General features: G+C 38.3%; 1 protein-coding gene across 2 annotated transcripts; it reads right to left on the reverse strand.

Annotated features, from left to right (window-relative positions):
- Positions 1 to 5,341: 5,341 nt before the first annotated feature.
- Positions 5,342 to 11,234, reverse strand: SAP30 (Sin3A associated protein 30). Of its 2 annotated transcripts, XM_059697632.1 has the most exons (4): positions 10,597 to 11,229; positions 8,852 to 8,977; positions 8,363 to 8,461; positions 5,342 to 5,675 (listed from the first exon to the last, which is right to left on the reverse strand). In XM_059697632.1, the coding sequence occupies exons 1-4, from the start codon at positions 10,915 to 10,917 to the stop codon at positions 5,553 to 5,555; spliced, it is 669 nt and encodes a 222-aa protein (XP_059553615.1). In that variant the 5' UTR covers positions 10,918 to 11,229; the 3' UTR covers positions 5,342 to 5,552. The 2 variants fall into 2 exon arrangements, with proteins under 2 accessions (XP_059553615.1, XP_059553616.1); XM_059697633.1 differs by lacking the exon at positions 8,852 to 8,977 and having other exon boundaries at positions 10,597 to 11,234.

The raw sequence follows: 11,234 nt of genomic DNA on the forward strand, positions 1-11,234 counted from the left end.
CTCTACAGCATGTTACTGTACAAAACAACATAAGATTAAATCAAGCACCAGAGAAAATGGCACAATCAAGAGACTCGATAAATATGAGATGTGTGAGGTTGCTGCCAGTGTAACACACCATACTGTTTTACAGCAAATTTTTATACAGCAAAATACAAAGAGTATACTCCAAAATAACAATAAAAAGTATAGTAAATACATAAACCAGTACCATAAAGGTTGTGGCAAAAGTAGGTTTACAGTTGTTTATATGGAAAAAAATGCAATAATTAATAAATAATAATGCAAGAATAAACTCAGTTTTGCATATTCACAATTGTAAACCTACTTTTGAACCACCCTTGGTTATCATTATCAAGTATACATATTTTACACAATTGTATGTGCTATATTTTTAGTGACTAGCAGCACAGTAGGTTTGTTTACACCAGTATCACATACTAGTTAGTGAAAACCTACACACAAAAGGACATATACAGTAGACTCTTGAACAACATGGTTTTAAACTGGGTAGGTCCACTTGTACAATATATTTTTAATAAATACTGTGAATGTATTTTCTTATGATTTTCTTAATAACATTTATTCTCTCGCTTACTTTATTATAAGAATACAGTATATAATACATATAACATACAAAATGTGTTAATCACCAGTGCTATCAGTATGGTTTCTGGTCAACAGTAGGCTAAGTTAAGGATTTACAGAGTCAAAAGTTATATGTGGATTTTCAGCCGTGAAGAGGGTTGGTTCCCCTAAGCTCTGTGTTGTTTAAGAGTCAAATGCATTTCAAGGCTATTCACTATATAAACATCCTTATATAGTCCAGAAAATGACTGAATTGTATACTTCAAAAATGGTTAAGTGGCCCTGACCAGTTTGGCTCAGTGGATAGAGCGTCAGCCTTTGGACTCAAGGGTCCCAGGTTCGATTCTGGCCAAGGGCATGTACCTTGGTTGCGGGCACATCCCCAATGGGGGGTGTGCAGGAGGCACCTGATCGATGTTTCTCTCTCATCAATGTTTCTAACTCTCTGTCCCTCTCCTTTCCTCTCTGTAAAAAATCAATAAAATATATTTAGAAAAAAAATGGTTAAGTGTCTATTATATAAATGTTAACTCAGTTAAAAAGGCCTTATCTATCTCTATATATCTATATCTATATCTATAAGCCTAAGCAACCATTATGAGTGACTGAAGACTAGTTGACTGCCGCTATGACGACACACTGACCATCAGAGGGCAGATGCTCAATGCAGGAGCTGCCCCCTGGTGGTCAGTGCACTCCCACAACCAACCCCCCACAGCCGGCCAACCCAGGCCAAGGGACCCCACCCATGCACAAATTTGTGCACTGGGCCGCTAGTGTAAAAATAATAGAGCTTGTTTTCTTAAATATATTTCAGGTACTAATTTTTAGCTTTTTCCTAAATTGTTCCATAAAAGATAGTTACTAAATAACTTACTCATTTCTTAAACCCCTGCTACTAATTGTTTTCTCTCTTTTGTCCTAAAGGAAGTCTTTCTTCTGATGCTCTAACATTAAAAGTAACTTCTACCCTTACTTATAGAGATATGAGTTTGCATTGAGTTTTTGTGTTGATATAAATAAAAAGATTTCTAGTGAATTCACAATTTTTTTTTTCTGGCATAGGTACTTTTTTTTTATTTATTTATTACTTAAAGTATTACAAAGGGTATTACATATGTGTCCATTTTATCCCCCCGCCCTAGACAGTCCCCTAGCCTCCCCTATCTGAATTCACAATTGTTAAACCCAACAGCAAAGAATTTAAAATTTTAGATAAAATTGATGTTTATATTGCAGTTTCTTGAGTTCCTCAGCTTTGATGAGGTTCTTAAGTTCTCAATTTTTATGTTTTAAACTAGAGGCCTGGTACACAAAATTCTTGCACAGAGGGGGTTCTTTCAGCCCAGCCTGCATCCTCTTTCAATCCAGGATCCCTCTGGGGATGTCGGGCCTAAACCAGCAGTCCGACATCTCTCTTGCAATCTGGGATGCTGCGTGCACCAGTGACCATACTTTTCATACAGGTGAAAGGCATCTTGCTGTTGTATGGGCAGCTACATTTTTTTGCCTTGATTATGAAAAGTAGTACATAACATGATCCTTCTGAGGCAGTAGTACCATTTTCCTCATCTTATGGGTGGGAAAACTGAAGCAGAGATAAATTAAGTAATTGGTTTTGTCACAGTTATAAGTGTCAGAATCAGGGCTGACCACAAAATGTGCAAGCCAGAGTCCATGCATGTCATCGCTGAATCATCCTGTTTTTTCAGTGTTAGAGTAGCAGCCTTCCAGGTTTTAATTGTTAAATCTTAGAGACTGTTCCCAATATATAAGTTAGGGTCTGTAGGCTTGGCTGGCGATCAGGCCCATCTGTGGGGTGACTAATGGGTGGGGCAATCAGGGGCCCCCTCTGGCACCTGCCTTGGCTGGCAGCCTGGCACTGCCCTGCTGGCTGGCCCTGTCCCTGTACTGCAGCTCCCCTGGTGGTCAGTGCGCATCATAGCGACCGGTTGTTCCGCTGTTCGGTTGATTTGCATATTAGGGTTTTATTATATAGGATTATTCTAACAAGAATTTAATTTCTGGGGGTAATCAACACCCAGAACTCTTATTGACTCTTCATCCAACTACATTTTATTTAAATAATTAGCTATATGAAAAGAACATTGGTAGTCCAAGGTTATATTCCTAGACACTTTAATGTCAGTAAATACAAATTTTTTTTCACAAGAATGGAGTGTGTTTTATAGGAAAAAGTAAGTCAACAGTCAAGTTTTTATTAAAAAATTAAGTCTTTCCCTGGCTGGTGTTGCTCAGTTGGTTGGGCATCATCCCATGCACCAAAAGGTTGCCAGTTTGATTCCCAATCAAGGTACATGCCCAAGTTGCCGGCTCGATGCCCAGTAGGGGGCGTGCAGGAGGCAGTTGATTGGTGCTATGCTCTCTCATCAATGTTTCTCTCTCCCTTCCTAAAAAAATCAATAAAATATGTACTTTTAAATTAAATCTTTGCAGGTTAAGGTAAAAATACTTTAAATAAGAAAACTCCCTTGTGTTTCAACCAATCAGAAGTTAGTTTATCTAGACATACTAACATTTCCCCCCTTTTCCTTTCAAAAAAGTTTAAAGATAAGATCTATCCTGAAAGAAATAAAGTCAGTATTAACTCATGTCTAAATCACTGGGGTTAAACCTTCCAGCCATCCAGTTCAGTTAGAGATTCAGAAGCAGTGGAGGCCGTGGCTGGGGGTGGCCTACAGAGGAGCAGCTCCAGGCATTTCCAGGGCTTAGGAACAGAGGGAGCCAGGGGCTTGGCGTCTCAGGTGATTCTTGGGCCCTACACCGGTCTCTTCTGTAGAAAGTCCTCTGTGGCCCAGTGACCTCTATATATGGCTGTAGAATAAGTCTGCACAGTTCCTGATGAGTCTAAAGCAGTGATGGCGAACCCATGACACGTGTGTCAGAGGTGACACGTGAACTCATTTTTTTAATTTTTCTTTGTTAAATGGCATTTAAGTATATAAAATAAATATCAAAAAAATAAGTCTTTGTTTTACTATGGTTGCAAATATCAAAAAATTTCTATATGTCACACGGCACCAGAGTTAAGTTAGGGTTTTTCCAAATGCTGACACGCCGAGCTCAAAAGGTTCGCCATCACTGGTCTAAAGTCTTAATCTATGCATTCAGAGAAATATTTTTATATGCTTTGTGTAGTTTATAACAAAGGGTGTGTTTTTTTCAGCTCTGTTAACTGTGAATTCACCCCTCGTCCTCCACTGCATATTTAAAGCATGTGTTCATACTGTGGGCAAACATCCTCTGAAGATAATTTTCTTTGTGCATTGCTGACTATTCAAATATAACAAGTATTATTAAAATTAAATATTAACTGAAAAATTTTGGAAGTAATACTTTATTTAAATAAACCAACATATCTTGTTGCTATGCGGTTCATTTTCATATAGCTAAGAAAAAAGTTCTCACAGAGATTTCTGGAATGTGAGATAGTGTCCCCAAAAAATGTACACACACTGAAAGCTGATAGCTCAGATTCTGTTTCTTTCTCTTCAGATTTAACCCACTGGAATTAATGGTCATTCAAAGTGTGCATACATTTTTTGGGATACCCTGTATGAGAGGATTCTACTATAATACTAATTATCACAGCCTCTGCTCATCAATGAAAAAACAAGTAAATCTTTAGTCATAGCAAAAAGAAAGACCAATGGCTTTGTTGCTCACCATGTTTTCTAGCTGTTAATACAGTGAGAACACTAAAAATATAGACTCACCTCCTAATGAACCAGTACTTTAAATTTAGCTACATCAGCGGTTCTTAACCAGGCTGACTTTGCCCCTCAAGGAATGTTTGGCAATGTTGACAGATATTTTTGGTTGTGACATCTTCAGAGTGCTACTGGCACTAGTGTGTGGACTCCAGTGATGCTGCTAAATCTATAACACACAGGTGAGTCTCTCACAGTAAGGACTTATCAGACCCAAATGTCAAGTTTGAGAGACCCTGAGCTACATTACTGGTCTCATCTATTTCCAGCCTAAAATCTACATCACAATCTCAAAATTCTTCACTGAAGCTGTTTTGTTTTAATGTACAAGATGTAAATTTGATTGGTAATTATAAGACCTTGGGTAAGCAATACAATCTCAGGAAGAAGAGGTTAAAAATATTCAATAGAAAACTGACAGAGTGAAATATAAAAGAAAATATAACTCAAACCACAGCTATGTATGACCAAATTTAAAGATCTCGTTAAACTTCTCATTTGCAATGTAAATAGTACAGGACATGACTGAAAATTAATGGGTATTGCATAGGTTCATTCTATATTCATGGAATATAAATACCTTTCCTGTAAGACAAAATTTAAAGGAACAGCTATAACTAATTCTGTGTTCTTATTTGAACTTTCACACTGTGCATGCCTTTGCTGGCATATTAAGTTTACTTTGGAAGGAGGTAGGCATTAAATTAAACTGTTTTTTTCTTCCTGATACTTCATCAAGAAATAATAATAAAAAAGGAAGTAAAAAAGAAGTTGCATCCCAATGGAATTCTATTTTTTAAACTTCTTAGCACTAAAAAGCACTTTTAGGATACTTAGAATATCCTTAATTCCAAATCAGATCGTCCCTTAATCTGTTAATTTCTTTGAATTAAAAAAAAGGGGGGAGGAAAAAGGGGTAATAAAATGATTTTTATATTAAAGTCTCAATTAATACAGATCCCTGAAAGTCAGTTTAAAATAGAAATCAAGTTTCACAAAATAAATACACTGAAGCAACTATCATAGTAATACTTTTATTTAAAATACTTGTTAATCTAGGAAAGCTTCTTTACATGAGTTTCCAACTAATTATTAGAGTCAGAAACAAAGAAAATAAAACCAGAGAAAATCCTCTGTAGAAAAAATACACAGGAACATTTATTTCTACGTGTGAAAACCAGTAAACAGTCTTAGCATCTGCATGTCCAAGTCTCAGTCTGAATTCCATCTCGCCTAGTGAATACCACTATCAACCTTGACATCTGATTTGTTCTTGTCATTCTTCACTGAATAGATGAAATATGTTAAGGTGTCTTTTTCATTCACTGGAATAGACCTAAAGTGGCAACCAACTATCTATGAAGAAAAAAAAATTGAGGAAATTAAATTATAGGTATTAACAGATTTCATAAACTAGGTAAAAAACACTTTCATCAAAAGAAAAAGTACTATGTGATAAGAGCTATTTCCATTTAAAAATAAACTGTATTCAACAAAATACCAACAGGACAAAGAGCATATAAGAATAAGATGTTGTGAACAAGAGACAGTGTGATTTCAAAGGACCCTTCAGCCTACCCAATTAAATTAATTAAATAGAATATATATTTACTTTTATTTATTTTAAATTTTATAACTGGAATCTAGGTTAGAAAGCAGTATTTTTACTTTTTAAACTTTAAATGTCAATGAAATAAAACAGAATGTAAGAGTCCACATGTATCATGTAATGGTTTAGGCCCTATTTATAGAAAAATAATAAATATGAAGTTGAAGGTTTGGTACTATAGAAACAAACCATGAAATATGATACAAATATGTTTGCTACAAATTATGTTCATTCATTCATTGGCAATATTCTTTGTTAAGGCGTCTTGAAAAATTTTCTGAATAAAAATTACAAATGGAAAATGATAGGGAAAAAAGGGATGTTTACTGAAGAATGTTTTCCTGATTTCTTGCTTTTTCACTAATCTAACATGTGCACTGCAACTACCAATAGAAAGAAGTACAGTTAACTAAACTGGGATGCTCAAGAGCATATCTAGATTCTGGAAGATAAAACTTCTTAAAGAAAGGTTATCAAATGATAAGTAAGAGACTTAAGGAGGATCGTTATTCAATTCTGGAATCACTTATAAATACCTATATTTCTGACTAAATAAACTAATAGGCGATTTGTTTATTTATTGAGTTTAGAGAGAGGAAGAGAGAAAGAGAAAGGGAGAGGGAGATTTGTTGTTCCACTCATTTATACATTCATTGGCTGATTCTTTCATATGCCCTGGCTGGGGCTCAAACCCACAACCTTGGTGTACCAGGACAATGATCTAACTAACGGGGCTACCTGGCAAGGGCTACACTCATGGCTATCTGGATTATGGCTATTTCTCATTTTTTTAAAAAAAAAAAGCTCTAGGAAAAAAAGTAATTTTCCAGATTAGATTATCAAAAACTTCAGGTTTGGTTTAGACATTTAAAATAATTATTTCTTTGGTTCTGATCTGTCCTAAAACAAAGTACTTCCACTTGATTAGTATATGTAATTTTGATATCGTTTCATCATGGTAGATAATATCTATATTTATGTTATACTAATGTGCTATATAATCCAAACAGACTAGATATTTTAAATCAAATTTAAAGACAACTTGATTTTTGTTGCCTAGCCAAGAAGAAAGAAAAAATTCTGGCTAAGAAATTAATATATTGGATCTTAACAATGTTAAAAAGCATTTCATTCTGCCAAACAGCTGTAACTGCTATTCATCCTTTATCTTCTTCAATATGCACATTTTAGAAAATGTTGGATTATTAAATTCAAAATAAAGAATATGAGAAAAATGATTTATATATTTACATTTTTATTCTGCCTAGATTAACATTTTTAGTTTAAATATAATTAAAGTATAAATATGTAAATCAATAAACATCTTAATATAATACTTAGACTACCAATAGAAGTACAGACTTCTTGGTTCTATTTTTCCTGAGAACACGCACACATAAACACACACACATGCACTCAAATTTTCAAAATTCACTAAAGGACTAGAACCCCCTACATCAAAACAAACTATTTAAGTAAAAGCTTGGACACAGTCTTTGCATCTTCTAGATGTGAAGAAAGCACGGGTGCCTAGCCCCATTCACTAAAAGGATGCTGATTCAGTAACGGGTAAGTTACAGGTTCAATTCCTGGTCTGAGTGTGTACAGAAGGCAACCAATCTGTTTCTTTCTCTCTCCCCCTGCCCCTTCCTCTCTCTAAAGACCAATAAAAAGATTTTTTTTTTTTTTTTAAAGAAAAGCTCGGCTGGCATGGCTCAGTGGTTGAGTGTTGACATATGAACCAGGAGATCATGGTTCGATTTCCAGTCAGGGCACATGCCCAGGTTGTGGGCTTGATCCCCAGTAGGAGGCCTGATTCTCTCTCATCATTTATGCTTCTATCTCTCTCCCTCTCCCTTCCTCTCTGAAATAAAAATATATCAATAAAAATATATTTAAAGAAAAGAAAACATGGATGTCTAAAATAAAACAAACTAACATTAACCAGGGCAAATTCTGAAATAGTTAAATCAGAAAGTTATGGAAATACTGTTTAGGACCTTATCTGTAGATCTATTTCATCAGAAACTTAAAAAATTCTGATAAAGACATCAAAGTTTATTAATTTATTTTATTATTCCTCAATTAGATGTTCAATAAATATTTGCTAAGTAAATGAAATTTTAAAATAAATTTCTAGAATAAGAATAAAAAATATCACTTAATATTTCAGAAACCTATTATTAGAAGATACTTAGACAATTATATACAATTCATTGAGCAGTCATTACGTAAAGAAATTTGCTAAGAGGCAGACAAAATTTCTAGGTAACTAGATTCTTCCACAATAGATTTTTAAAAAGTTAACTTTGATCTTTCTAACTAAAATATTGTAGTTTTATATACCTGTTAACAATTTCATTAGCATTTAATAACTCTTTTTTGTATGAACAGAGTCCTTTAAAGTTTTAAATAGTTTAAAATTCATAAATACCTCAACAAGTTGTGCTTTATTAAGTCCTGGTCTGGTTGGTAGTTTGAAGTGTCTTTTGTATCTCCTAAGTGTATTTACTTGTAATTGGTATAAATCAACCTAGAAAAAATTAACATATATGAATTAGTTCAGCAATTTATTAAAAACTTATCTTTGGTATGTGTAATAACATTTCAATTACAGCACAATAAAATTTTTATTCTATTATTTTATAGAATCAAAACTATAAATGTAATAAACATTTTGAGGATAAATATTAAAAACTGTTTAGGGGGAAAAGTAAGACAAAAGAACTATAAGAATTGACAATTAAAAATATAACAAGTCAAATTGTGTAACTGTGTGTTAACTGGCTATATTTAATTTTGCTTTCATTTCCAGATTTTTCAAATGTTTTAAGCATTTTTCAAATATGTTCATATCTTTTTATAAAAGTTTTAGAATGGACTACTTAGGATTTACATTTAACATGTAAAAACTTTTCTCTACCTCTGGAGTATCAATATCTTGAACTGGTGAATCTCCTCCATCATCATCACTCCCTTTTCTCTTTCTTCTGTTTCGAACACTTTGAATTAAATTTTTATGATAATCACAAATGTAAAGATGCCTTACCTGAAACAGAAAAGTTTCACATACTACTTAGAATTACAGTAAAATACACCTATGTATTAGTAAAATACACAGACCACAGTGAATCATCTAAAAAACAACAGTCAAAACAGGGCATTGTTAAGGGAATTTTCTTTCTAAAGTCCTGCACACAGTTAAAACATGCATGTCTGGCAATGCTGTTAAGAAGCTTGGGAAGTGGGATGGGGAGGGATGACGGTAAGGGAGGAAAAAAGAAGGAGAAATTCAACCTGAGTCTAGACTTTGTCAGTGAGGGTCAACTAGATGAGTTAAATCATGATGTTTTGCTAACAAGGAGAATAATGATGTAGCCCACGATTTTGCTATTTGATAGTATTTTCCCTATTTAAAGAGCATATGTTAGTAGCATAACATATGCTTTCTAATCTTTCTAATTTAATACTTCAAATATAAAACTATTTCTTTTTACAAATGAGCTATTTAGTTTCACATTCTAACTATATTTAGATTTGAAATGATAAAGTTTCCTGATTATTAAATGTATTTACCTGTAATACGTTTTCCCAACCAAAGCAGTGGGAAATTATGCAAGTGTACCTAAAAAGTTTCTCATGAACATGACTGAAGAACTGTTTAAACAAGCGGAAGGTATACAAACCTTCCAAGATGTTAATTACATATAGTTTTGAGAGCTGTATACTAACATGTGAAATACTGGGCTTCATACAATAACAGCTACTTCTTTAAAAAAAAAACAAAAAAAAAAACCACACAAGCCCCACTAACAAACAATGAAGGACTGAGCTAACAGGTTTTTACATGAACTTCAATGCTAAGTGCAAGTTAAAAATGAGCAGGAAGCATGCGAGATTCTGACTTCACGTTCTTAATGGACTGCCTGCCAGAGCTCCGGAGAGTGGCAACGGTCGTGTCTAAAAGTCTCACAGACACAGATGGTCAAAATAACAGACGCGCAGGAAGGACGTTAAAGGAAATCTGATGGCAGCGCAAAGCCCCAGAGACTGCGTGCTCTCCACGCTGCGAGCCGCTGCCCCAGAGGCTGACTCCGCCGCCACCGTCCCCACGCCCGGCCCCTGCAAAGAGCAGGGGGTGCTCGGCCACCCTCTCGCCGGGTACTCAGGGGGACAGGAAGCGGGATCTTGCCCGACGGCGGCGTCAGGTCCTTGCAGGATTCCACTTTCCCGCGACCCGGGAACCTACTCCCTGGGGCCAAACGCCAGCTCGGGGCAGCAAAACAAAGGCGCCTCCATTCCAAAAGGAGCAGCGGGGCTGCAAGAAAACTACCCCAGGCCCTCCCTCCGAGCGCTGCTTCCCTTTGTTTCGCTTCCAGTTCTCAGCGAAGGGGGAAGGGAGAAGGCAGGGCGCGGGAAGGACGCGGGGGGCGGGGTGTGGGAGGCTGCGGGGGCGCGGGAGCACAGCGTGCAAGTGTGTGTCTTGCGGGAGTGGCGGTCGGAGTTGCGGCGACTTTGTTGTTTGCTTCCTACCGGAGACCCCACCGCGGGTGTGCACTGGCTGACAGGTCTGGGGGCGCCCTGAATCCCCGGCCCAACAGCCCCAGTGTGAACCGCCCCGGAGCCCCCAAGGGGCGGGCAGGGCAGGACCGTCCCCCCGTCACTTACGCTCTTATCCAGCTCGATCTTCACCTTCTTCTGCGAGATGCTCTTCTGGATCCGCTTGCTGAAGCTGGCGTTGCCTGCCGCCCGGCCGCACCGCTCGCCGTCCTCCCGCAGACAGCACAGTTGTCCGGGGCCCGGCCCGGCCGCTCCTGGGGCCCCAGCCGCCGAGACTGCCCCGGCGCCGGGCACCTCAGTTCCTGCACCCGCCCCGGCTCCGTTCCCGGCCGAAGCGGCGGCGGCGGCGGCGGCGGCAGCGACCACCGCGGCCACTGCAGCGGCCGCGTCCCCGCCGCGGCTCATCTCCTCCGGCGTGAAGCCGTTCATGCCTCCGCGCTCGGGGGCGCCGGTGCCCGCAGAAATCCCCGCTCCGCCTCGCCGCTCCGCCCGTCTCCGGATACTCCGGGGTCTCGGCGGGGTCGCCTGCACCTGGCCTGGCGGCGGCAACTCACTCTGCACCCCGAGTCCTTTGGCGGCACGGCCGAACCCCGGGCGTCCCCCGCCTGCTGGGGTCTGCGGGCTCCGGGCAGTGGACAGTGCTTAGGATCGGGAACCAGAGTCGGGCGGCGCCAGGAGCTGGAACCCAGGTCCCTGTCACATGGAGACTCTTCAGCAGTTGGACCGCTGCGTCTCCGCCTCCCTCC

This window comes from Myotis daubentonii, chromosome 5 (genome assembly GCF_963259705.1).
Source record: "Myotis daubentonii chromosome 5, mMyoDau2.1, whole genome shotgun sequence".
In the NCBI taxonomy this organism is placed as follows: Eukaryota; Metazoa; Chordata; class Mammalia; order Chiroptera; family Vespertilionidae; genus Myotis; species Myotis daubentonii.